The sequence below is a fragment of the Ipomoea triloba genome, chromosome 12 (genome assembly GCF_003576645.1).
Source record: "Ipomoea triloba cultivar NCNSP0323 chromosome 12, ASM357664v1".
In the NCBI taxonomy this organism is placed as follows: domain Eukaryota; kingdom Viridiplantae; phylum Streptophyta; class Magnoliopsida; order Solanales; family Convolvulaceae; genus Ipomoea; species Ipomoea triloba.
In genome coordinates, this window is record NC_044927.1 from 9,406,559 (window position 1) to 9,433,959 (window position 27,401).

General features: G+C 35.1%; 4 protein-coding genes and 2 long non-coding RNA genes across 8 annotated transcripts; 5 read left to right on the top strand and 1 right to left on the bottom strand.

Moving 5' to 3' along the window:
* The first annotated feature begins 6,530 nt into the window (after nucleotides 1-6,530).
* Nucleotides 6,531-10,034, top strand: LOC115999324 (protein trichome birefringence-like 3). Its single transcript, XM_031239181.1, has 6 exons — nucleotides 6,531-6,693; nucleotides 7,389-7,629; nucleotides 7,734-7,905; nucleotides 7,986-8,185; nucleotides 8,294-8,452; nucleotides 9,404-10,034. The coding sequence occupies exons 1-6, from the start codon at nucleotides 6,531-6,533 to the stop codon at nucleotides 9,735-9,737; spliced, it is 1,269 nt and encodes a 422-aa protein (XP_031095041.1). The 3' UTR covers nucleotides 9,738-10,034.
* A 1,488-nt stretch (nucleotides 10,035-11,522) lies between these two features.
* LOC115998176 lies at nucleotides 11,523-14,829 on the top strand. Of its 2 annotated transcripts, XR_004093848.1 has the most exons (5): nucleotides 11,523-11,596; nucleotides 11,753-11,838; nucleotides 14,213-14,274; nucleotides 14,364-14,422; nucleotides 14,531-14,829. It is a non-coding gene; the product is annotated as an uncharacterized LOC115998176 (long non-coding RNA). The 2 variants fall into 2 exon arrangements; XR_004093847.1 differs by lacking the exon at nucleotides 11,523-11,596 and having other exon boundaries at nucleotides 11,604-11,838.
* Nucleotides 11,845-14,094, top strand: LOC115998178. Its single transcript, XR_004093849.1, has 2 exons — nucleotides 11,845-12,222; nucleotides 12,322-14,094. It is a non-coding gene; the product is annotated as an uncharacterized LOC115998178 (long non-coding RNA).
* Nucleotides 14,830-15,304: 475 nt separating the features above from the next.
* Nucleotides 15,305-19,226, top strand: LOC115998562 (protein SCO1 homolog 1, mitochondrial). Its single transcript, XM_031238157.1, has 7 exons — nucleotides 15,305-15,578; nucleotides 15,683-15,868; nucleotides 16,256-16,346; nucleotides 17,360-17,572; nucleotides 18,327-18,416; nucleotides 18,513-18,645; nucleotides 18,801-19,226. Exons 1-7 carry the CDS (start codon nucleotides 15,393-15,395, stop codon nucleotides 18,916-18,918), a joined length of 1,017 nt encoding a protein of 338 aa, XP_031094017.1. The 5' UTR covers nucleotides 15,305-15,392; the 3' UTR covers nucleotides 18,919-19,226.
* Nucleotides 19,227-20,514: 1,288 nt separating this feature from the next.
* Nucleotides 20,515-26,169, top strand: LOC115999877 (chlorophyll synthase, chloroplastic-like). Of its 2 annotated transcripts, none has more exons than XM_031239818.1 (15): nucleotides 20,515-20,694; nucleotides 20,782-20,823; nucleotides 20,986-21,077; nucleotides 22,211-22,298; nucleotides 22,440-22,525; nucleotides 22,615-22,701; nucleotides 22,799-22,864; nucleotides 22,935-23,018; nucleotides 23,097-23,158; nucleotides 23,990-24,065; nucleotides 24,141-24,203; nucleotides 24,309-24,390; nucleotides 25,280-25,356; nucleotides 25,483-25,530; nucleotides 25,939-26,169. In XM_031239818.1, exons 1-15 carry the CDS (start codon nucleotides 20,604-20,606, stop codon nucleotides 25,999-26,001), a joined length of 1,107 nt encoding a protein of 368 aa, XP_031095678.1. In that variant the 5' UTR covers nucleotides 20,515-20,603; the 3' UTR covers nucleotides 26,002-26,169. The 2 variants fall into 2 exon arrangements, with proteins under 2 accessions (XP_031095678.1, XP_031095679.1); XM_031239819.1 differs by having other exon boundaries at nucleotides 20,989-21,077.
* Nucleotides 26,170-26,269: 100 nt separating this feature from the next.
* Nucleotides 26,270-26,715, bottom strand: LOC115999878 (protein SLE1). Its single transcript, XM_031239820.1, has one exon. It carries the CDS (start codon nucleotides 26,678-26,680, stop codon nucleotides 26,339-26,341), a length of 342 nt encoding a protein of 113 aa, XP_031095680.1. The 5' UTR covers nucleotides 26,681-26,715; the 3' UTR covers nucleotides 26,270-26,338.
* Between the last annotated feature and the right edge of the window lie 686 nt (nucleotides 26,716-27,401).

The following is a 27,401-nucleotide window of genomic DNA, read 5'->3' on the forward strand; positions in this document are numbered from 1 at the left end:
ACCCGGAGTATTCCGGGGTTATCGATCCACAGGGAATGGTTGGTCAAGCACTAACTCGGATTGATTCTTGTGAAGCTAGTTCGGTCATAACATGGTTATAGCAAACAAAACTAAATAACAAAAATAAAAATAACAAATGAAGAGAGATATATTAGATGCAACATATGTAAGGATATGGATCGGGTCAATATCTATCATGTGTCAAACAAATGTAGAAAAGAAGTTTTATCCCTTGTGAATGGAGGAAATGCACTAAAGTCCCCGGTGCCACTCTCGTGATCTACCCGAGTGTGCCAAACCGCAAGTTATCTACTCTCGTAGTCTACAAGCGAGGCTCGTCTTAAAGATCCTAAGCAAATCAACATGCCCAAACCCAAGTTAATCCTACAAGTTGTGAGGAGGTAGCCTAAACTAACCTCTAGATTCCAACACGTTGTCACCCGTGAAGGAACCGTTTTGGCTAACTTCTAAATTCCAACCCGCTCTCGCCAGTGAAGGAACCGAAGATTAGCCGAGAAATCCCCCTATAATTTATCAAGCTCTCGCATTGTATAAATCAATAGGTGTGGCAAGAGTGTTCTAGCCATGCCCGATTCTCACCGTGGCACAACAACAAACAAGCATGCAATTGGATCATTAATCACACACTTTTAATAACAAGTCTTGCACACAACAACTCATAGAAGCTAAACTAACAAATCATAATAAATAAAGAACAAACAACAATCTAGACATGAACATAATCCAAAATCCAAATATAAATAAATTTAGAACAAGCATCTTGATACAAGATTAATTCAAGATAAATTAAGGAAAGAAGGGAAAGAAATTCTCATCGCTTTCTCCTCGTTCCAACGGTTGAAGCTCCTAATCTTGCATCATCCCTCTCCTTATTACAAAATAAATCCTAATCTACTCCTACACTACTAAACAATCCTCACTTGGAGGTCTACATTTTGAAAGGAGAAGAAAAGGATTAAAGAGGGGAAGGGACTAAGCTAATTCTGAAAATTGGATTGTGAAGAATGGAGAAATGAGGGGTATTTATAGTTGGGCAAAGGCAGAGGCAAAATTGGAATTTGGACTGCAGAATTCTCGCGCATGGTCAACGATTTTCGCCGCGGCGAGCCTAATTCTTGCCGCGGCGAAAGTCCAAAAATCCGGGCAGTGTGAAAATGGACAATAGGCGTATGTTTCAGGACGCAGACAGACGCCTATGGTCTTCTTCCGGAATTTCTGCTCTCCTTTTTGCTTTTTGCCCATTATTTGCTCCATGTTTCTTGCCATCATTTCATGCTTTTTGTCTCCACCATCCATTGTTTTGTCATCTTCTTTTTGTCTTATATGCACATCCACCAAAGCCACTTATGCATTCACATCTCCACTATGCAAATATGTCTTCCACTTTCAATTTTATGCATTTGTTCCATCTTCCTAAGCCACTTTAGCCTATTTATCATAAAATGTAGCTTAATTAACAATAAATATAAGACAACAAGGCCAAACACTAATATTATGCTCACTTGTGTATTTTTCATCAACTTTGATTAATTATGAACATAATATTAATATTTAGTGGTAGAAATATGGGGTAAAAATATGATCAAATATGCCCTTATCAAAGTTCATTTGCCTAAACCCAAGCTTGTAGTTTTTAGTACCTTTTAGGTACCTTAGAACCCTCTTCATAGCTCCCCATTGGTCCATGCCCAAATTATGCAAGTACTGCCCAAGCATCCCGACAACAAAAGCAATGTCTGGCCTAATAGGTAATGTTTTTAGGGCACTTCGCAAGGTGTATACGATACATAGTAAGTAGGTATTTTTTAATGTCTCACCCGAGTAAACCGTTTTAATGTTGGACCACTGACACCTTGGGAAGGTAATGGGACAACTACCTCTTCAAGAACTAGGAGTATTTCTTGAATTAGTTTAGTTTGTATTAGTCTAGGAACTTGTTGTAAATCCTGAATTGGTTCAACCATTGGCTTGAAGGGGGAAGAGGGAAAGAGGAACGTAGAGACCGAGGTTGAAGGGCTCGGAGGAAGGAGCGATGATACGGCGTAGGTCGAACGATGATGGGTCAGTTGGCCGAGAGTTTGTTATAGAGGTGACAAGGCAGCTAAAGATCTTAGACTGAGAGTGATTGAACGGTGCTATTGAAACAGTTAATTACCATGGAGGAAAGGATGAGCTAAAGGAATGAAAGAGAAGAGTCGGTCTGGACCAACCTAAGAGCCGTGGCCGAGGTAATGAAGGTGGTGTGGGAAAGGCGGTTATGAGAGTTTCCTAAAAGAGCTGCGTAGAGTTCTTTTAATTTCTAGATCGTGCGGCAATATTTCTCGATTAGCATATCAAGTTATAGGCATAACCCATGAAAGATATTGCAGCAATTAGGCAGAGTAATGAATACACATAAATTAATTATTACTCTTTTTTTCTGACAAATGAAGAAGAATAATAAATAAATAAACAAATAAACACAGAGATAAACTAGAAAAGCTCCCCAGCAACGGCGTCAAAATTTGGTGAGCTATCATAGGCTCCCAATTTAAAACCTTCAACACATAGTAGTGGGAGTAAGGATCGTTCCCACGAGGAGTAACTAGTTTAACTTATGTGTTAAGCAACGAGTGGGGTTTGATATGAAATTAACGTTCAAAATAAATAAATAAATAAGAATAGAAAATATAAGAATCAAGTAGAAGTTTACTAATGAAATCAAATGAATTTTCAACACTTGGTCTAAGAAAATATTCACCACCGGATCTTAATTACTGTTCATCGACTCCAAGACAAATTCACTTGCATTTGAGCATTCATTGTGGAGTTTCGAGGATGAAAGCAAGTGATTTAGTTGTGTTGTGTTGCTTGGTGTTGTTGTACAAAATCTGCTGCTCAACCTGGAACTTATATAGTGGAGGAGAGGATTAAATTGCATTTAATCATGACATTTAATCTGATAATAAAAACATGCTAATAACCCATGTAACAGCAAACCACTACTTGGGAATTGATTCAGAAAATTAAAATTTGAATTAATTCAAAATTAATTCCGTAACAGATGAATCAAAACTCTGAATAGTCACTATCTGAATCGTACCTGAGACGAGACGAGACGACGAGGAGTTAAACTCGAGTTGATCAGATTACACGAGTGGACTACTATTCGACCAATGATTCGTGCTGTCAGAAGGCCGAATCATTACACGAGTCGTGGTACCAGAAGACCGAACTATTAACCATTCTGGTTCACGAGTCATGCTAAGGCACAAGATGATAAGTCGGGCCGAACCATGAAGAACGAGTTCCTTCCAGAAGGCCGAATCATTACACGAGCCGTGGTACCGTGGTACCAGAAGGCCGAACTATTAACCATTCTGGTTCACGAGTCATGCTAAGGCCACGAGATGATAAGTCGGGCCAAACCATGAAGCACGAGTTCCTGCCAGAAGGCCGAATCATTACACGAGCCGTGGTACCGTGATACCAGAAGGCCGAACTATTAACCATTCTGGTTCACGAGTCATGCTAAGGCCACAAGATGATAAGTCGGGCCGAACCATGAAGCACGAGTTCCTGCCAGAAGGCCGAATCATTACACGAGCCGTGGTACCAGAAGGCCAAAACTCTGTGTTGGAAAAATGTTATGAAAATATGGACTCGTGCCCGCAGACAAATCAAGCCTTTTCAGGCTCGTGTTGAGATATGATTTGCACCTCGCGCACGAGAGAGCCTCTATGCAATACAATTTAATAAGCTTTAAAAATGCTCTTGTATAAATAATGGTACAAACCCACTTCTCAAATTAATGTGGGATAAAAGCTTACTTTAAAGTTTTTCCCTTCCTTTTTCCAACTCAAATGGGTCAACTTTGAGAACCAATTTCTCATTCACCCATTATCCGTTTTGTGCGTACAATATATTAATCTCTTCGTTTAACTACGAAGGACCTGAATCCACTTTGACCCGACCCAAATCGTAAGTGAACCCCACATATATTTTTACCACAAAATAGCCACTAAAATAGTATTTTATGCTATTTTTCTCAATATGAGATGTATATTAATACTTCGTAATCTACTATACTAATAAGAGCCAAAGACAGTTAGACCTAAAATGGGTAGAAAAAATGGCGGTCAAATTATTTAATCAAATGGATGGTTCAAATGAATTATTTAATCAAATAGATGGTTAAGATAATTCAGATTAATATTATTAATAGAGATTACCTAATTTAACCTTACTTTTATGATTATCCGTTAAGTTTTCCGTTAAATATTCTCTTCTCCGTTAATATTCCGTTAACTTTTAACTTACCCATTAATTTCTATAAGAAAGGTCTTAGGTTCGAACCTCATCTCAATCAAATTTGACATAATTAAGTTTCTCACTCTATTTTACTCTTATTAAATTAAATAAATTAGTAGATACAACAAAAAATGATACATATGTATTTCTTTAATTTAGAATTATGTGTCTACAATACCTTTATTTGAAAAAATTATTCATTATCAAAAAATTAAATTAAATAAGAGAAATAATTTCATTAGTTATATTGTCTTTATTTTCTCTCATGCAAAGATTCTTTACATTTAAATTTATCAATGAGTTTATTACCGAAATGGTCCATCGACTATTGTTTAATTACCAATTTGGTCCTCAACAATTTTTTGTGCCCAATTAAGTCCCTCGACTTTGAAAATTTTAACCAATTTGGTCCTCCGTTTATTTTGTCGTTAAACATCCGTTAAATCGGGACCAAATTGATAATTTTGCTATAGTCAAGGGACCAAATTGGTAATTTTTCTATAGTCAATGGACCAAATTGGTAATTAATTTTTCACTGAAATGGTCCATTGACTATAGTAAACTTACCAATTTGGTCCCTTGACTATAGCAAATTACCAATTTGGTCCCGATTTTAATTGATGTTTAACGGCAAAATAAACGGAGGACCAAATTGGTTAAAATTTTCAAAGTCGAGGGACTTAATTGGGTACGAAAAATTGTCAAGGACTAAATTGGTAATTTCGCAATAGTCGATGGACTATTTCGGTAATAAAGATATTCATTACATTGTCCATTATCTTATTTTTACAATATCTTGTAATTAAATATCAAAGTTATAGTACAAAATAATGTTATATATTTATTTACCAAGTATTTTATTAATACTATGAAAAAAAAAATTTTAAATAATTTAAAGCTAATTATATTAACTACTTGGGGATTGGTTGACAAAGAGAGTACTCAAATAACCCAACAAATTGAAGCGGAATCACTCTATTTTACTCTTATTGAATTAAATAAATTAGTAGTTACACCAAAAAATGATACATATGTATTTCTTTAATACCATGAAAAAAAATAAAAAAGAATAGTTTGAAACCAATCATATTAACTACTTGGGGGGATTTGTTGACAATGAAAGTACTTAAATAACCATCTGTTTAATATCATAAATTGAAGCGAGAAACTACCTTTTAATATCTTTGGAATACGTAATATTTTAAATTTTCAAATTTTTATTAATTTATTTAATCTTTTTTCTTAAACTAGGATTTCTTTATCTACAATAATTCATTCAACAATATAATGGTTGAATCAAATGAACCCCAAGCAGAACACCTAAAGGAAAGTCCATAGCTCCTATATCATAATCTCATTGCATGACGTTGTCATCTATGCTACCAACAATAACCGAATTGCACATAACACACTACCAACAAAAAGGAAGAGAACAAATAGTAAATATGAAGACAATGACAATATTACTCAAAAGAGAATTAAGAACACTTAGAAAAATTCAAATTAAAAGTAGTATTTATTTAGACTATCATTTTAGACCAAATATTTAGACTATCAATTTTACAAGGTTGCAAACATTTATTTTAGTAATAATTATAATGAATTTTCTATATTATCTTGGATTAATATACTTTGAGTTAGATATTTATATAAAAAAAATTCGACATTCAATTACCATGTATAAAATTCTTCTATATAATCTTGCATTGATATATTTTTAAATATTTATTTAAATATAAACATTGGGCATTAACGCATTCGCGCAATGCGCGTATAAAACTAGTATTTAGATAAGATTTAAAATGATGGTTGATGATGTAACCAAAATACCCCACTGTTTAATTCTTTGAGAAGTTTTCATTTTACCATTTATCGTTTTTTTTTTTTATGGAACCATTTATCGTTAATGACTACTTTTAGTCACAAAATTTGAAAGTGGGTGAGTATTACATCAATTAAGGAGGGTGGTCAGACTAGACTATTACTAAACTATTATGAATAACATAATATATCAGCAGATAATTAAGGAACATCATTCTTGCCAGTTGCAGCTTGCTCACTAACCTCCACCAAAACAAGAATACAATGTCCCAACAGAATAAGTATTCTTTTGTTTCACTCCTACTCAAGAACTTAAGTATCGACCAACATCATTAATAATTGTTGTGTTCTCATTATCCTGTTGCACTTGCACTACCTAGCTACACCTTTCTATAGCCATGGCTGTCGCAAAGAAACCTTCAGCCGGAAAGTCATCTTTACTAGTAATTGCAGCCACTGTGTGCAGTTTTGCCTTCGTTGCCCTCTTGTACACTGAAAGAATTAGTCTTCTTTCTCCCAAAAACGAGTTTAGGCCTCCCAAGTCTAAGAAATCCACAGCAGGTGCGTGCTGGCGTTTTTTTCTTTTCTCTTTTCTTTTATAGTGATGAGGGAAATCGAGAGTTAGGTCTAAACCCCGCGCCTTGTGATCCTAGCCGAACAAGCACCACAAGGAAGTATTGCCCGTAGGAATGGGTTCAAACCAAGAAGGTTACTTGTGACTTTATGGTTACAAATTTGTATATTTAATCATCTTGATTAGGGTTAATCCTTTTTTTTTGTGACTAGAGAAACCCGAGAGTGGGGACTAGGTAAATTTGGCCTTGTAATCCTAGCGGGCAAAGAACCACAAGGAGGTATTGCCCATAGCAATGGGCAAACCAAGATGGCTAGGATTTAAGTCTTAACTTTATGGTTACAAGTTTGTATCTTTAGTCATCTTGACTGAGGTTAACCATTGTTTTTTTTTTTGTGACGAGGAAAACCCGAAAATGTGGACTGAATAAACCCCACCTTGTGATCCTAGCCGGTAAAGGATCACAAAGTAGTATTGCCCAAAGCAATGGGCTCAAACCAAAAGAGCTAGGATTTGAACTTGTGACTTTATGATTACAAATTTGTATCTTTAGCTATCTTAATTGGGTTAATAATCCTGTTTTTTTTTTTTTTTTGAAATTCTATACCTAAATTACTCCGTATAGTATTATGCTGTTAGAGTATATCAGATCAGTGATGCTAACATAAGTTTTGGCTATCAGATGATAGAAAATTGGAAGGCAGTGCAAATACTAATGGTGCAGTAAATGATGGATTCAAGCTTGACCCGGATGAATGCAGTGTTACGCAAGGGAAATGGGTGTTTAATCGCTCTATCGATCCTTTATACTCAGACAGAACTTGTCGATATATTGACAGAAAATTTGCATGTGTCAAGAATGGTCGAAAGGATTCGGATTACCTTCGTTGGGTATGGCAGCCAGATGACTGCACCTTGCCAAGGTGACAAAGCTAAGGGATCAAGAATTAATGTGTTTTTAATTTACTTTAATCTCAACTCATTGTAGTTAACATTGTAGTTTTCTGCAATAATGTTTAATGTCTAGTTTTGACCCTGAGATTGCTCTGAGGAAAATCAAGGGAAAGAGGGTAATGTTTGTAGGAGATTCACTGCAAAGGAACCAATGGGAGTCTTTCATTTGCCTGGTTGATTCTGTGATTCCTAAAGGCAAGAGATCCATGAAACGAGGCAGTGTTCATTCTGTTTACAAAGCTAAGGTATATTTTTCCCCTATATATATACTATGAACTTCCTATCAATGGCTTCATCTCACACTTAATTTTCAATTGTTTCTCAGGAATATGACGCGACGATTGAGTTCTACTGGGCACCATATCTAGTGGAGTCCAACACTGACATTCCTATAAAAGCAGATGCAGATGAGAGAATCATAAAAGTTGACTCAATAGCCAAGCGTGCAGAAATCTGGGTAGGAGCAGATATCCTTGTTTTCAATACTTATGTTTGGTGGATGACTGGCTTGAAGATCAAGTCGTTGTAAGGCCTCTATCAGCATTATATTCCTCCCTTAATTAGCCAACTATTCTGATCTCTCTTTAAGCTAAGCAATGTTTTTGACTAAGAATCTAATCTAATCAAGTACAGTTGGGGCTCATTTGGAGATGGTGAAGAAGGCTATGAATCCTTTGATGCACCTTTATCTTACAGATTGGCACTCAGAACATGGGCAAACTGGATAGATTCAGCTATTGATCATACTAAAACGCGGGTTTTTTTCACCACAATGTCCCCCGCGCACCAGAGGTAAAGCCTAGCCACAATAGTGATTAGAATTAAGCGTTTATCACTATGTCAAAAATTATAGCTAGTACTGAAGTCGCAACTTTATTTATTTATACCGTCACACATTTTCAAGAACCAGAGTACGGGACGTGGCCCTTTTCTTTCGCCCAACAATGGCCCTAAACCCAACAATTCTTGCCCTGACTTTGATACCACTTGTTAGATAAGTGTTTATCATTGCTAAAAGCTATAGGTCGTAAACAAGACACAACTTTAATTATTTCCTTATACTGCCACATATTTTCGAGAACTAAGGTGCTGGACTTGGCCCTTTACTGGTCTCTACCTCGACAATCCTCTAGCCATGTGGTCCTGGACTTGGGCCTTACCGACCTCCACTCAACAATTCTCCTAGCCACATGATGTTGGACTTGGCCCTTATCGGCCTCCTCCCAACAATTTTCCTTCCAACCATGACTCTGATACCACTTGTTAGATCAAGTGCTTACCAATACACCAAAAATTATAACTCATAGCGAAGACATAGCATTATTTCTTTACACTGCCACACATTTTCAAGAGTTATGGTGTTGGACTTGGTCCTTAACTAGTCTCTACCCAATAATTCCTAGCCACATGGTGGGATTTGACCCTTATTGACCGCTACCCAACAATTCATCTAGCTACATGGTGCTGGATTTGGCACCTATTTGCCTTCACCCAACAATTTCCCTTCCCACCCGAATACTTATACTAGTTGTTAGGATCAAGCATTTATCACTATACCAAAAGTTATAACTCGTAGCAATGGCGTAATTTTATTTCCTTATACCTCCTTACACAATTTCAATAGCTAGGGTATTGGACCCTTTACTTCCAACAATCCTCTAGCTAGTCACATGGTGCTAGACAACACAGTTGAAGAATATGTTTTTTTTTTCAACTAAAAATATAAACCCATATACTTTTCAGAAGTGAAGACTGGGGCAAGGAAGGTAGGATGAGATGTTACAACGAGACGAGTCCGGTGACGAAGAAAGGGTACTGGGGAAGCGGGTCGGACAAGGAGATGATGAAGGTGGTGGAAAGCGTGGTGCAAAGCATGAAAGTCCCAGTTACTTTGATCAATATCACACAGCTCTCAGAGTATAGAGTGGATGCTCATTCATCAGTTTACTCAGACTCGGAAGACAGAGTGTTGAGTGATGACCAGAAAGCAGAGCCTTGGCGGTATGCGGATTGCATACACTGGTGTTTGCCGGGACTCCCTGATACTTGGAACCGCATTCTTTATGCATATTTGTAGCCAAGGAAATATGAACATGAAAGATCGGTGCTACTTCTTCAAATTATTTGCAATTTTGCATCAACGAATTAGTGGGCCCTGGCATTAGTCAATCATGTGAAAGGAATGATGTATTTGCTCCATTGTTTATATATGATAAAGATTCACCATATTGATAGTGGTTTACAATTTACAAATTACAAGAGTTCGGTCATATGAGAACAGTAGTACACTTACACAGTTACACTACCTCAACATATTTGCTCCATTGTTTATGATATAGGATTTGTTGAGTTATTGCAAGTTGGATTCCTCTAAGTTTAGTGGCATCTTCATGTTAGTTCTAATCTTTCAAGTTAATTCTCTCTACAATTTTAAATTTCAAAATTTAACCATCGCCATTCCGTCAATTTTAGCAGTTTAGGCTTTCTAATTCAAGAACAAAATCGTCCTTTTAACCTTTTCTTCCTTTTTAACCTCGAAAACAACCACGGTAGAAACTTGATATATCTACAAAGTCATATAATAGTCAATATTGTGAGTTAATACCAAATTTAGTCTCTTGATTATTAGGATTTTATCACTTTGGTCCCCGACTATCGAAGTTGCTCAATTTAGTTCCTAACAATGCAATGTTTATCTAAAATGGTCTATCGACTATTAGGATTTCACTACTTTGGTCCTCGACTAACAAAATTGCTCAATTTAGTCTCCACTATGCAATGTTAACCTAAAATGTAAGTTTATTGTAGATTTGGAAACCTTTCTGGAGAGTGGAGGACCAAAGTGGTAAAATCCTAAATCGAGGATCAAAGTGGTGAAATTCTAATAGTGAGGATCGGATCAATTCTCAAACCCACTCCCCTCCATGTGGGAATGTAAACTGGGTGACACTAAACCACAAGGTCTTTGACAACTCTCAATATTGTTAAGCTTCTAATGTAATACAAAAGATGTTGGGTGTAATTATGTGTCTTAATAAATTTTATATTTTGCATATTGTATAATGATAAGATATTTTCAAATTTACCATATTTTCTTTTTAATTTTTCCCTTAATATACAATTTTGATAACGAGTATTCTTTAACTTCTTATTATTATTCTTGACTTGACTTATTATAAAATACTGTAGTTTTCAACTTTTTAATAATAATATTAATAATGAGCATTTTTGCTTATTATTATTATTATTATTATTATTAGAATAAAGTGTTTTACATAAAAGGAACTAATTTCTTTTTATTGTTTTCTTTTTCTATTCTTTTACAATTTTTTTCTTACAAATTTATTAATTTTAGAATTACTACTAAAAGTAGTATATAACGTTAGACATATCACGTTGGTTTAATAAAACCGCCATCAAAACATTTAATTAATTTATAATTTTTTTCAAAAAATTCAATATCAATTTTTTAAATTAAGCGACGTTGTTGATAATTAGGAGATTTATTTTTAATTTAAAAAATAATAAGGCGTCAGTTTTTTCATGATTTGATTCTATGATTATTAAAAATAAAAAGACTAAAAATGAATTGTTATTTATAAATTTATAACAAAAAATGAAATTAAGTAGGAATTTTTGAATTCTCACTTTATTTCGTACTAAGGGTGTGTTTGTAAAGTAGGAAAATGACTTCTGAAAAATATTTTCTGAAAACGAGTTATTTTTCGAAAAATTGTTTCATTTTCAGTGTTTGGATACATTCTAAAATAATTATTTTTGTGTGTTTAGTTCATTTCCAGTGGTTGCATGCAGAGTAAAACATAAAATAAAATAATTTCTTCTTCTTCTCCCAAATAAAATAATTTTTTTAGGCATTCCTAGGCGGCCAGGTCCCAGCTTCTTCCACCGTATAAGAATCGTTGAATCTAATTCGAAGTATGAAGTTTCCAGAACCCTAATATCTCTACAAGTTTCTTATTTAAACAACTGAATACCTCTTTTTAGTTTCTTATTATTATTTGTTCTTCGTTCTGCCAACTTTTTCGATCTCTAGCTACGTTTTTCCATCTGTTTTTTTTTCTTTATCTTTAGTTTATCATGTCTGGAGGAAAGTTTTTCTTACAGAGAGTTCTTAACTATGTTATCAATGAATTCGTGGTTGATCGACTCGCCAACAGGTAATACTTTTGTTCCGTATAAAATGTATTTTTTTAATAAAAAAAATTGACGAATTTATGCATTATTCGTTGTTAAATAATCTCAAATTTATGTTAACCTTTTGGTGCGCTAACATTTGTACAGCTTGTTTACTTCTTTTCTTAATATTTAAATTTTTTTTTGTAGTGGGATTTTTGTTGATAGCATTATGAATTATTTAATTGTATTGTGGTTCTGGAATATAGAAATTTGCGTGGATTGGTCAGGATGGACTAACAAATTGTAGGGAGTGAAATTCAGCTGATTTTGAGAGATGTTTTTCTAGATCTTATTGTGCAGTTGTGCTTTGGGATGATGGTTTGTTGGCTTGTAGTGTGGCTGCTGAAATGGCAGTAGTTTTTATGGTATAACTCATCCCTGCAAGATTTTTTTTTGAATTTTGGAATCTGTATGTTGGTTTACCTATTGGATCAAACATCAATTCTTATGCAAATGGTTGATAGGTTGGAAGTGAAACTGTAAATAGCCTTGAGCATTGGTGGAAATGAAAAGCATAGTGGAGTTTTGGAGTTTTAGGTGATTTATTTCGGCATCATCTAATGCATGCTAGATATGACTATGTAGGCTTGTAATGATTGTAGAGATGATTGCAATTTCTATCCTCTAATTCTAACAGTCTGAGGCTGCTTTGTTTTTCATCTGAAGCTATGGTGCTAAAAACTTAAGAAATCTTGAGTTGAATTTTATTTATCATAGGTCCTCTACCACTATGGGAATGATTAGAACCGGATAATGCTTTTTTGTTGTATCTTCTTTGTTGAATCTTATATTGAGGTTAGCACGTCTTCTATAGGTTTGAGAATAGTTTATAAACATTATGGTAAAAAGATGAAATCTCTGAATCTCTGATACTCTGCAATTTGCTTGTTGGCCATCTTGATATTTATCTCTTTGAAACTATTTTACTTTTATTCTTATTCATTCCTCTTTTATTTTGGGGGGAAAGGGTAGTTGAGGTTATTATACCATATATATACATCATGCCTCTTTGAAGTAGAATTTTTTCCACTTTATAGTTTATAATGGTTTTTTGTACTTGACTATTGAAAATACACCAATTTTTGTCCTCATTAGGCTTTCCATCATGTTTGGATGGAAAATGGCACGTGTACAGTATGTGACGAAATAGTGAGGGTCTAATAGATGACCTCCTTCCCAATTTGTATAAAAACTAAAAATAAAGAAAGGTGGTCACCATTGGTGGCCCTGCACATGGTTGGTCAAAAGCTTTTAATTTTAATTTTTATTCCCACCTTATGGTCATCTGTTGGAGTAAAGAGCTGATAAAGAAGAAACAAACACAGATGACCGGATTACAGTGAATGAAACCAACAAGGATACAAAGAGTACCCTCGAGCAGGGATAATTCCTTGCTCAGCTACAATATCTACTATTTCCTCAGAATTATTTGATGCCCTCCGCAATAGGGGAGGCTCCTTATTTGTACTCTAATACCGTGTAGAAATTAAGTAAACAATACCGATTAAGCAATCTGTCTTCACCTGATTTCTGCATCCATCCCATGACTTACGCTTCATTTGTGTCCTGCAATTCTGGTGCGTGATTGACTGGCTGATTTCCCTTTCCATTTGTGCCCTGATTTCCTTTCTTTCTTCGTGAATAAACTATCCAACTTTTGGTGCCTTATCATCATGGCTGTTGGATCTTTTAGCCATAGCCTTTAGGAGGAAGCTATTGGCCATGGCTAAATGATCTTGCTGTGGCCAAGGATGGTGGTCACCTCTTTTCTATTCGTTTTAATTAGGAAGAATGCATGCCTAAATGATGGCCAAAAGTTTGTTTTTGAAATTAACCAAAAACATTATGAGAGGACTCAAATTGGTTGATTTTCAATAGGGAAGTGCCTTAGATACAAAAGTCACTATAGTAAAGGAACCTGAAGTGGTATAAATCTCTACCGAAGTACTATCCACTATTTAAAAAAAAAGAGTACTATCCACTATTGTACTTGATTTGTATGAGCACCTTGGCATGTTTGTAGATTGAGCTCTGTATACTAGTGATTTCTACTAACAAGTTCCAGCCCAGTGAAGTATTGAATTTATAGTAAGCTAAATTGCAAACTTTGCATTTGCTTCGTGAGATTTCAGAAATTAATACAGCCATGTAGTGGTGTATGTCATTGCAACGAGTCAGGATGATAAATAACTACTACGTATATATTAGCTCAGTGTCTTATAGGCTGTTTAATAAAATCTGTATGTTTGTCAAATGGGTTAGTTTTTTGCTCTCATAATACCTATAAGCTAAGAACTGCTTAACATTTTACCCTATATATAAATATGTAATTGTTTTTTTTTTCTTTTGTTTTAGTCATTCTTTCCAGAGGTTTGCAGTAAGGACATCTAGAACACTGGATGAGGTTTCTAAATTAGGTATGTGACTTGCTCATTATTGAATTTTAGCCTAGAGGCCAAGTTTGCTATTCTCAATTTTTACCACTATTTTGGTTTTGGTTTTGTAGCTGAGCAAAAGAAGAGAGAAATTGCTGAGCAAATAAAAGATGCTTCAAAAAATTTTGAGGTTGGTTTCTGCAAATTACAGTTCAATGATTCATATTTGCTGCACGAAATATTGAGCCATTCATTGTTATATTTATTTATTTTTATTTTTTATTAAAAATGTTTGCAGTCATTCAAGAACCAGTAGTTCCACAATGGGACCGATGATTGATCGATTGATGCTGTGATGTAAAGTTAGCATTTAAGAAATGCAATTAGCATAATAATGAAAACTCCCCAGTGTAATTTCTATAGCTTACTGGACACTGTAGTCTCACTTCTGTTTAGATGGTGGCTATATTATGTTGTGATTTGTATAATAATATAATGTGTTGAGTGAGAATACAAATTCTCACAAGTGGCCAGTTATGTTTGCCGTGAACAATTTTGTTGAGAAAAATTAATACACACATTTGTGTTATGACTTAAGGTGTATTCTCATATGAATCTTTATGTAATCGTACACTATAACCATGCAGAGAGAAAATGGAGAAGAATATCAAGTTGAACACAGAACTTCAGAACTGTATTCTCACTAGATCATACAACATTGAAAAAATATAATACAATCCATGATTCGAGAAAATAAGATAATGGTCGTCAAATCTATATTTACAACACTTTCTTCTTGGCTATTATCTTACTATACCTCCATGTTTTGTTAAACCTTGCTAGAAGAATCTGTAGGGAAAACCTAGCTGAGGAAAACTCTATTTATATGTTCATTATGTTGCACAGGTTGTTTCATTAAAAATTCAATGAAAAAAGAATTTCAGGGCAACAATATTATACCATACTTATGCATTGAAGATTTAAGTAAATGACACTCCTCTTAAATATTGATATAGGTTGGGGTGGGCCCCTCTGGATCCGCCCCTGGGTTTAGAAGATTCAACCGAGTCTCGGACTCAAGTTGGTAGGGTTTATAGACCTTTAAGGGACTTCTACAGCAGAAATACTCACAACAAAAGAAAATCCATTAACAATCGCCAATGACGACTACTGCAATTTCAAGAAACAGCTCTCAACTTCGCAATCTTTGTCGCTTCTTTGTTTCTTCTTATTCTTCTTCAAATTCCTTCAACACATGGCGTTCCACCAGCAACTCATCTCGCCTCTTTCACGGCGTTTCTGATGCTCCCCGCCACGTCCAAACCCTCCTCCCTTTTTCGCATTTGGTTATCTTTCTTTCTATAAATCTTCATTTTCATAGCTTCAAATCAAATGCTTCTAATAACTGATTTATTATTATTATTATTTTTGTTTTGATTAATATTTCCAGGATGTTGGTTTGGGTCAATCAGAGGCGGGCTTTAGTTGCTATTCTAGCAGGATTAGGATGCTATGTACTACGGCTCCTTCATCTAATCAATCAAATAGTGGATCCTCTGAGGGTAGTTCGGGGAAAAGCGAAAGTTCTGATGGGTCGCAGAAGACTTCTGAGCAAGGAAAGCCTGTTCGAGGCAGCGTAATTTCTCTCTCTCTCCCCCTGTATTAAATATGTATAGCTCTGCATATTATTTGTTCAAGAGTACTTGAACTGGGCTATTTCTCGAATTCAGCTAAAAGGGGGAAAATCCAGTCTTTCTTAAGAATTTAGATAAGGGGCATTTCTAAACTTTTTGTTTTGTTTTATTCTTTTAGGCTTGAATTGTGCATACAGGAATGAATCAAGTCTTTACATTAGTTGAATGAGCATTGTGTGAGGGTTTTTAATAAATCATATTTTTAATTTTGTTAGTTAATTAAAATCATTTCTTCATAGATAAGATTTTTGAGAACTAAAGAAGTCCAAATTCTCATTTTCTTTTTGATTTGGAGAGTTGGAATTAATGATGATTAATTGAAAATGCAGCCTGTTTCATGGATGAGCTTCCTGCTGCTTCTGGGCACTGGAGCGGGATTGGTTTACTACTATGACAGGGAAAAGAAGCGGCATATTGAAGGTAGATTACTATGGTGAGTTGTGCTATTTGATGGTTCTAAATGTGTGGTCTGCAGGGTTTTCCACTGTAGTATTGGCCATATTTACTTGTGTATGATTCTTTGTGTTGGATGCATGGTGAAAATGGCTGAAGGTTTTTGATTGTTTATTTGGGATCTGCGGACACACCAAATGGAGTATATTTTAGTTTAGGAATAAGCATTGAAGAAAAAAGTTCTGTCCAAGTTTTGCAAAAACCAATGTAGAAGAAATCATCAAATTTATGTCCACAGATCTGTGATATAACATGCTATGCCAACGTTCCTAAACTGAGCATTGGCATTTGATGCAGGATGGCAGATAATGTGAAGTAGGATTCTTACCTGGGCCTAATGGATGGAAAAGGATTTTTTGCTTGTTTGGCTCAACTTATGTTGTAGTTTAACTACTCCAAATGAATTAGCTGCGCCAGACCCTAAAAACATAAAAGCCTTTTTAAGGCTAGATAAGAGAAAAAACCTTGTTTTATTTTTATTTTAAAGAAGCTAAAGTTAAGCCAGACAAGCACTTAGCCATTAAGTGTAAAACTGAAACCCACCAACCATTGGCTTTATTTTATTTTTCTTAGTACACCATATTATGTTTTGACAAAGAAGTTCAAGGTTTGACACATTGGAAAGTATTTGATAATGGAATTTTTTTTACTGCTTTCTTGTCTTCCCAATCTGTGTATGCAATTCACTATGGGTTGACAAATTTCTTGCCTGGCTATACTAGCTTATTTTCACCTAATGAAAATATAATGATTTCCAGCCTATTCCAGCCTATGAGGAAGATCATTTTGTGATTTTCATTTTTAATATATGTGTGTGCATTTACTTATTTTTATCCTTTTACTCATTTTGGTTCTGGTACATCTATTTCATGCGTTGTGGCATGTTTTCAGATTGTTTGATCATAGGTTACACAGTATATATATTCTTATCTTCACCATGTATTTGTGAATTACACACAACACTTATACTTTTGTTGCAGGAATCAACAGTGCATCTAATGCTGTGAAACAAGGACCATCTGTTGGAAAAGCAGCTATTGGTGGCCCATTTAACCTCATTGACCATAATGGAAAACCTGTTACTGAAAAGGACTTTTTGGGAAAATGGATCATGCTATATTTTGGATTCACTCACTGTCCAGATATATGCCCAGATGAACTTCAAAAGCTTGCTGAAGCTATTGATAAAATAAGTAAGCTGCAAGAATCTACCTATGTGATGTTTTAACAATAATTTATTTATTTATCTTTCACGGCGTGGTTATTTTGGCACTGTGATGGAAATTGAATGTTTGTCATTACTATTGTAAGTAAAGGCTTATTTGTTAAAAAACATTGGTTTAATTCCAGAACTTTTTTGATCCAATCTAAATAAATGAATGAATGATTATACCCGAGTACCTGACTCGAATTTATTCCTTTTTTAGGATATATTGCATGCAAGTTATATTAAAATTACTAAAAACTTAAACTAATCAATTTGTGATGGAAGTATTCCCTCTGTTTCATTTTACATGTCATGTTCACTATTCATTAGTCAAACCAACTTTTTCTTCTTTGCATATTTTTCTCTAGAATTTTCTTATTATTTTTAAATTTGGGTTTAACTGAACCAAATACATAAAAGGGGATGTAGGGAGTAGTATTTAAGGATGGAAACAAATAGTGTTATTTTTATTTTTTTTAAAATTTTTTATTTTTATAATAAATGAATTCAATTGATTCTTTTATGAAATTGTAAGCCAATTCAAATTGGCTTAGATATTGTCTAGACCAAGTTGAAAATTTAAATAGAATTGCATCAGCATTTTAAATTTTGATATTAAATTACCAACTTTAAAATGTTCGGAGATTAAATCTGCTGTTATTTTAGTTATTGATACCTATGGAATCACAATATGTACCCATGAGTTCTGTTCCAATATCTACTTTTTTAATATTCTGCAGAATCAAAGTCAGGACTTGAGGTAGTTCCAGTTTTTATCTCAGTTGATCCAGAGAGAGATACAGTTGAGCAAGTTCGTGAATACGTTAAAGGTGCTTTCTCGAATGGGATTGTGTTAAGTATTTTTTACGCATTTTATTGAAATTGTTGTAGATCCTCTATTGAAATTGGTAAACATCCTCTTCTAGAGTTCCATCCAAATTTGATCGGGCTTACTGGTAACCCCGAAGAGATAAAAAAAGCTGCACGTGCTTATCGAGTTTACTACATGAAAACCGAAGAGGAAGGCTCAGACTATCTTGTTGATCACTCAATAGTAATGTATGTACCACTTAAACTTCAGACATTATACTGTCGTTAAAAGCATCTCTCCCCCCTGCTCACAGCTTGCATTCTTTTAAACTTGTGGCTTTTTGCTCTAAATTAGAAATCTTCTTTGTGCCATTAAGTTCAAAATACTTTTGAATTATGTGCAGGTATCTTATGGATCCTAAGATGGAGTTCGTTAAGTTCTTTGGGAAGAACAATGATGTCGACAGCCTTGCTGATGGTGTAATTAAGGAGATAAAGCAGTACAAAAAAGTGAAAACATGATGTGGAGCATTTCGCATTCCTTGCTTGAAGCATTTGATATTCAACTTGAACAGTGAGCATTGAGCCTCGGTTTTGGCAGAACATTTTAGTTGAGTGTCGATTTTGACAGAGCATAATAGTTATTCTTATGAGATTATTACTGGCAGAGAAAATTGCACTATGATGAATAAAGATGCCATTGCTGTGCTATCTTTCTAAATCCTTAAAAAGGATATTTGCAGCATAATCTAACTGTATAAAATTGTGACTTTTAGTAGAACAATTGTTATACCATGGATTGGTACAAAAATTATGTGTTGCAGTTAAAATATTTTGTATCTGTAGTTAACAATTTCTATACAATTTCTATACCTGTAAACAAATTAAAGGCACATAATATGTCAATTACAGATACATGACATGATAATTGCAACACATAAATTGTTAATTGAAGGTACATAATATGTTAACTGTTGATACATAAGATGTTAGTTAGCATGCTATATGTTTGCAGTTGTAATTACCATCCATGTGATGCGTAGTTATCATGTTATGTGTGCGGTTAATTACAAGTGCAGAATATGTCAATTGCAGGTAGAGATTTTGAAGATTATTTTTGAATTAGGGTCCAAAATACAAGGTAGACTTTGGTCTATGGTATAATTAGTGTTAAATTCAACTTTGATTTTTTAGATAATTAAAAAAAAAAGCATCTTTTATTTCTAGAAGGCATGTTTAGGAACTATGGAGTGTTGAGAATCTTGTATGTGATGGGGAAAGTGACATCTAACCTTACATCAATAACCAGCAGCATATTGAAACTTGTATAGTTATTTTGGTCAATTCATCATCCAAGCACAATTTTCCTTTGAAATGGACGCAACATTGGCTTTTCATTTTAGGTATCGTGTGGCCAACTTCTGTAGAAAAGGGGTGCTTAAGAATGAGACAATTTAGAGTGCTCATTCAATGCTGACAAGTGTTTATCACTACGTAGTTACGCTAGACTACTATCATATTGTTCGAAATGCTGAGTATTGGATTTGGCTACAATTCTCGCCCAACTAAATCACATAGTATGAGTTGGGTCCCAACACCAACTCATCTTAAATATTATTATTACAATTTCCCATTCCAAACACCAATTAATCTTAAATATTATTGCTTGGATAACCTGTGATTTGACTCTAATACAACTTGTTAGGATCAAGTACTTACCACTTACATCAGTTAGAGGTCGGTAAAGACTAAATCCCACTTACATCAGTTAGAGGTCGGTAAAGACCAAGTCTAGCACCCACCGATGGCAATTTCTTCTTTGCAATACCACCGATGCCAATTTCTTCTTTGCAATACCTTTCTAGCATTGTCCAAAAAATGGAGTACCTTTGCACATCTATATTATATTCTATTTTTCTACACAATAAAGAATGACACACCAAAAAGTCTTAACAGTTAACACGTTACACCTTAGGAAAAGTTGAAGAAAATTTCATTTTATATATATATATATTAAAAAAGAAGAATAAGAAATGGGTATGTTTAAGAGAAGTGTGAAAACCTGGCCTGGGCGGACAATATTTAAATATTTAAGGGAACAAAACGAAGCAGGCTGGGCGCTGGCAGGCAGAGCATACCGATTTATCCCAAAGACTGAGCAGTAGAAAGAAAGGCAGCTGAAAGTGAGCTAACCATTGTCTTTGTCCATGGCTTCTCTACTCAACACCCTGCCTTCTCTAAGCAATAACCCAGTTCGAACTCCACAGCTTGCATCCCCAATCTTTGTATTGCCTTCAAGTAAGTCAACTCTCTCATTTCTCCAATCTTCAATATTCTTTTCTTGGTTTTCACTATTTTGATCAGCAATGTATTTGTGCTGTCTAGGGAGAAGGCTTGTAGTGAGAGCAACAGAGACCGACAATGAAGGTAAACCATCAGCTTTTATTGTTAATGGTTGGCAAAGTTGTGTTTTTTTACTAAGTTAACTCTTTCTTTTCTGTTTATTTCTGCTCCTTTTGTATTTGAGTGGAAATATTGGTGCTTTTAGATAAGGGTTTTAATGGGGTTTTTCTTGGATTCTTTTTGTAGCAGTTAAAGCCACTGCACCAGATAGAGCACCGGCATCTGGTGGTTCAAGCTTTAACCAGATTCTTGGAATCAAAGGAGCCAAGCAAGAAACGGTTTGCCCCCATCCCTTTTTCTTACTAGCTAAATCAATTTCCTAGTTTTAGTACAATATTTGAACTAACTTTAGTGTCTTGTAGTTGAAATTATTATAGCATTTCAATCTATTGCCACTAAATCTTTGTTTGATACATGCAAGTGCCATGAACTAAATTTAAAGAGCTAATTTTTAAATAGCTTAGTTGGCGTGAGTGGCCGTGCACTCTTGTTCCTTAAGAGAGGTCGGGAGTTTGAACCCCTACTCTTGTATGGAAAAACCAATATGGCCACCACTTTGCCCCTTAATTGGGCCGGCCTGGTGCAAACGGGTATTAGTCTGAGTATGGTACGCGCTTAAAGGTGCATCCTACAGTTAGAGCCAAAAAAAGAGCTAATTTTTACAGTTTGAAGATTGATCCTTCTCTCTATTTCGGCTAGTATTATTCATTCATTCATTTATTTATTTATTATTTCACTATATGCAGAGCATTTCATAGTCAAAGAACATTTCTGAATAATCAAGCATAAAAAAAAAAGAATAATCAAGCATATTTTAAGGTACAGTTTTAGATTTAGAAGCATTTTAATGCAAAATAATGTAGATCCAATACACATGTACTCACATAGTTTCACATGCATACACACATGCTTTAAAATTATTAGTACAAAAAGCTGGAGGTTGAATGCAACAATTGAGCAGAATGTGGATTTTCCTACTTTGAGCAGAATGCATCATAAAGAGTGGTAAAGTTTATATCCTACTTCGTGCATCCAAGATGGCCTGTAGAATAACTGCCCAGAGTTTTAGACCTTTAATGTGAATTTTCTTTTTCCCAAATAATTTGTAGTACAGTGAGTGATACTCTACATTTCCTTGGTAACACAATCATTGGTGTTTTGAAATTGACATATAATTAAGAAAAGAATATAAAGCATATAATTTATTTCCTAATCACAGTAATTCAGCAGTTTTGGTCTATTTTATTGGATTAATATAGTAAAAGTGAATGAGTAAATTGGTAGATGTGAGAATTAGCACATACTGCTGACAGAAGAAGCGTAATCAATTCTATGTTTCATTATCATTTTGTATCTGCACCGGTAAGAAGAAGGTTGATAGTTTGTCTTTTCATAATTGATTCCTTCACAGGATAAATGGAAGATTCGTATTCAACTAACAAAACCTGTAACCTGGCCTCCGCTTGTATGGGGTGTGGTCTGTGGAGCTGCAGCCTCAGGTAATCCTTCTCCACGCACCCTAAAAAAGCTAGTGAAGTTCATTTATTAGTCCCTTAGCTGGTGAAGCTCAATGTTTCATAGTTATGCTTAAACAATCCATTCTGCATCACCCTTTTGTTCTGACTAGAACTTGCTGGTAGGGAATTTCCACTGGACTACTGAGGACGTGGCCAAATCAGTTGTTTGTATGCTAATGTCTGGCCCTTTTCTAACGGGCTACACTCAGGTACTTATATCTTACGAGGTCGTGCTAGATTGCTTTTCCAGATTAACTTTTGGCCTCAAAAACCTAAGGGTGCGATATTATTCTTTTAGACAATTAATGATTGGTATGATAGAGAGATTGATGCTATTAATGAGCCGTATCGTCCAATCCCAGCTGGTGCCATATCTGAGAGTGAGGTAAATCTTGTTTGAATTTCTCTTTGATGTACACATGAGCTAGAGAGTTCTCTTTAGTTCCAGTGAGTATTCATTTTGAAGTGGCAAACATCATCAGGTGATCACACAAATATGGGTGCTGCTTTTAGGAGGCCTTGTTTTGTCTGGTTTATTAGATGTGTGGGTAAGTTTTCAAAGCCGCTTCTTCTCTGGTGAATCATCTGAAGCATCTCTCAAAAGGTTTCTCCTTGTAGGCAGGGCATAATTATCCTATTATATTTTACCTAGCTCTCGGGGGCTCCTTGATATCATATATATACTCAGCTCCACCACTAAAGGTAACTTCCTCGACCTCCCCGTCATTTTTTTTGGGTCTACTGCATTTGGACTCTTATTTCAAACATGATTTGCTTCAGCTCAAACAAAATGGATGGATTGGCAATTATGCTCTAGGAGCAAGTTACATCAGTTTGCCTTGGTATGGTGTTCTCTATTCTGTGTATCAGTAAAGGGCTGCCTTGAAAGAATTCCGATGACATGAAATTTTGAATAACTCTAGAATGATATTTTTCCCTGCTCCCCCATCCCCTTGTGTATCTTGAATAGTTTTATGCCTCTCTGCAAATGAATTTTTTCTTGGAAGCCATTCATGTCAGTTGTATGATGACAAGGTTAACAAACTTTTGCATTTTTCAAAAAAAAAAAAAAAAAACTTTTGCAATTCACTGTGAATATTTGAGAGTTAATACTCAATTTAGTCCTCGATAGAGAGTTTTCTCGATTTAGTCCTAAACATCTTTTTGTGCTTAATTAGGTCATCGACTTTGATGGTTTTACCCAATTAAGTCATCTGCTATTAGAATCTAGGATTAAATCGAAAAAAACCACTATAGTGGATGACTAAACTGGGTAAAACCACTATAGAAGACTAACTTGGGTAAAACTACTAAAGTCGAGGACTATAGTGATTTTTCTCGATTTAGTCTTTGATTCTAACAACAGAGGACTCAATTTGGGTAAAATCATCAAAGTCAAGGACCTAATTAAGTACAAACAGACGTTTAAGACTAAATCGAGAAAAACCATTATAGTCGAGTACTAAATTGGGTATTAACTCGAATATTTTATTATAGCTTTATATATACAACATATGATGTAATGGGGCATCTTTGTTTCCAAGTTGTGAGTGGAATGCAATATCTTCTATGTAGGTCTCCGATGAATGCATCATCAATAAAGAACTTCCTCAGCAAGATATATATGTTCTTTAACACAGTATAACATAGCCTGCTTCAACTTTGCAAAACAGGTGGGCTGGTCAAGCTTTGTTTGGGACCCTTAATCCTGACATAATTGTTCTGACGCTCTTGTATAGCCTTGCCGGGGTAATGTCTGCTCAACTTTCTTGTTCATTTTGCATTACAAACCGTGTAACTAATACTTCTTATGCTCTCTTTTAGCTGGGTATTGCGATTGTAAATGACTTCAAGAGTGTAGAAGGAGATACAGCCCTGGGACTTCAGGTCCTTGCTGCAATTTCCATTTTTCATACATGATACTTGGTATTTCTTAATGTGCCTGGATATGATTAAGATTCTTAAAACTTTCATCTGGAATTACTTATGCAGTCGATTCCGGTAGCTTTTGGCTCTGAAACTGCTAAATGGATCTCCGTTGGTGCCATTGATGTAACTCAGATTTCAGTTGCAGGTAAGTGCTATCTTATCATGCCAAAAACCAATTTTTTTTTAAGCTTTGTTAATGATCTTAGATCAGAGATCCAACTAATTTTTACTCCATAACGAAACAAACTGATAAAAAACAGAAAATTGAAAGCTTTTGGAATGATCATAGAGCTTTCTTGAAAAAATCTACAGCCCTTGATTAGAGTCTTATGCTTAGAGCTTGTTGTGGCAGCTGTAAAAAAAGTGCCTTTTAGGCTTCTGTTTAGTTTATAAATTTGTCTTGGAAGAGTGGATTTTATTTCTTGCAATTTCACTTGGCACAAAATGAAAAGTAGCACGTTGAAGTTGCTGAATTTTATACAATGATATAAATTTGGTTCGGATATCAAATGTAATAATTTATTCTATTTAAACTAAATATACTTTAAAATATTTTAAATATAAGGTCTAAAAATCACTGGAAATTAAACTTGTGTTAATTTTATAGCCTTAATCTAAACAAATAAATTTGAAAAATAAGTAGTAGTAAACAAATTTTCTAAATAGAAAATAGAGAATGAAAAGTGAAAAATTAAAAAACAGAAAACAGTTTCCTTTAGTAAACAGACTCTAGATTTTTGTGACTGTAGATTCCAATATTTCTTCTCCCAGCCTGATAGAGTATGTGAGAGTAACTGTAGATTCCAATATTTCTTCTCCCAGCCTGATAGAGTATGCGAGAGGATGTAAATTACGGTAACTCAGTTGCTCAACGAACAGGGACAAATGTTATCCACTTTACTATTGTTGTTGAGTTTCAAACCTTGTCTTTTCTCTCAAATACAACCATTAAGCTAAACTTGTTCGGACAGATTTCAATATTTCTGAGTTATAGAGTTGCAGGTTTTCCTCACTGCATTAGCTATTGCTTGCAGGCTATCTTCTTGGTGCTGGCAAACCATATTATGCCTTAGCACTTCTTGGCCTAATCGTTCCACAAGTCTTTTTCCAGGTAAACAATATTTTTATTAATTAGTCTTTTTCATTGTTTATGTTCAATTCTAGGGCAAAATGGAAGTAAAAAGAAAAAAGAAAGGGTGGTTTGAGCTAGCTAACTCTTCTTCATGTGCCACTGCAGTTCAAATACTTCCTCAGAGACCCAGTTAAATATGATGTCAAGTATCAGGTACTGTAAACCATATTGAATTGGTTATTCCTGGTTGAGGCCTACAAACCTCTAATACTATTTGTTACGATCGAACACTTAACATTACATTTTTAAAATTATAACTGACCACTATGTCAAAAACTATAATTGATAGTGAAAGCATAACTTTATTTTTTTATATATGGTCATCACATTTTTGAAAGACTAAAGTATTAAATTTAACTTCCGCCCAACAATCCCTAAGTCCGACCCTCACTGGCTTTCGCTGAACAATCCCTTAATCACTAATTTATGGACTTAACCAGACCCTCACTGGGTCTCCGTCTAACAATTCTCTAATCACTAATGGATGAATTTAACCCTTTATTGGCACGACAAAGCTTCAAACTTCTGAGCTCCTAACGTTACTTTTTCTTTTGATTACAGGCTTGTGCACAACCATTTCTTGTTCTTGGTCTTTTGGTAACTGCATTAGCAACTAGTCATTGATCTTCGTCGTGTCGCCTGGCATAGAAAGATACAAGGACAAGAACAGCATACTCGAAATCATAGAGTAGTACTTAGGTCAGTAGCCATGGAAAATAAGATTATTGATCCAATTTGTCTTCCCACTCTATCATAATAAGTAACAAATTAAAAGCATGTTTTCTTTATAAATTTCTTGAAATTTAGAGACCATAAGCTCGGTCTCTTTAATTCGTAGACAAAATATCACCATAATAAGCTAAGGCTAAGCAATACATGCAGACTCGCAGAAACAACTAGATAAACATAAACCAAAACAAACACATTATATTATATTATTATATTGTAGTGAATGTTTAAATTAAGCACGATGGGTCTTGAACTTGGATTCGTCGATATGGATGCCTTCCTCGGCGGCGCGTTGGCCGCCGGACTTGTCCATGGTGCTGAGACCACCTTTGCGCCCCATTTCCTGGTACCCTTCTTTACCCAACTGATCCTTCCTGGTTTGCCCTCCTTTGCTCCCCATCTCCTGATACCCTTGCGTTCCCAGCTGCTCTTTTCTCGTCTGCCCTCCTCGGCTTCTCCCCTCCGCCAGATGCTCTTGCGCTTCCAGGCTCTTCCCGCCCGTGCCGCCCGGGACCACCGTCTCCCCTTGCCTAGCTCTATCATCCAGCTCTTGCCTTTCCTGCTGTGACGCCATTGATGGATCAGATAATTTTAATTTTGCACCTAAAGATCGATCGATATGATAGAATTGCGAGTTAATTATACCTCGTAAGCATTACAATGATATATATATAGAGAGAGGGAGATGGGGAAAGATAATTATATCTATCGGTGGAAGACAGTTGGGGTGCGGAGAGGACGCCACCGCATCACGGCGACACGCTGTTGCTTAGTCAGATGAGCAGCTACACGAATCTCACTCACAGTATAGCACGTAAGTCTTCTTGCTAGCTTCTAATCGTTTGCGTTTATTTTGCTAAATTTCTGCACGCTTCTTAACCGGCATGCATCTTCGAATCCAAAGTGAACCACGCGATAGTATAGAGAGAAAGTTGACTTGCATGCATGCATGAAGGTAGGTTCAACCCGCCTCTTTCAATTTCACCACCGCCATTTCTTTTAATTTATTGACTTGTTTCCGCAAGAGTTAATTCCAGAGGAATAGTTTATTGACTATTCAAATTTTTCAATTTTTATTATTAATTCTAATTCTCAATTGGACTATAAATTGTTTTGATTATTAATTTTTAATTTGACTATTAATGATCTATTGATTATTGATTTTGTTCAAAATTTGATAATATCGATTTAGTAAACATTAAATTTAAGGGTAACAATGTAAAAATTTAGTTAATCACATTCCACTAATGATAGAACCTGATTTATTAAGTTTATGAGCACAATTTTTACCATCT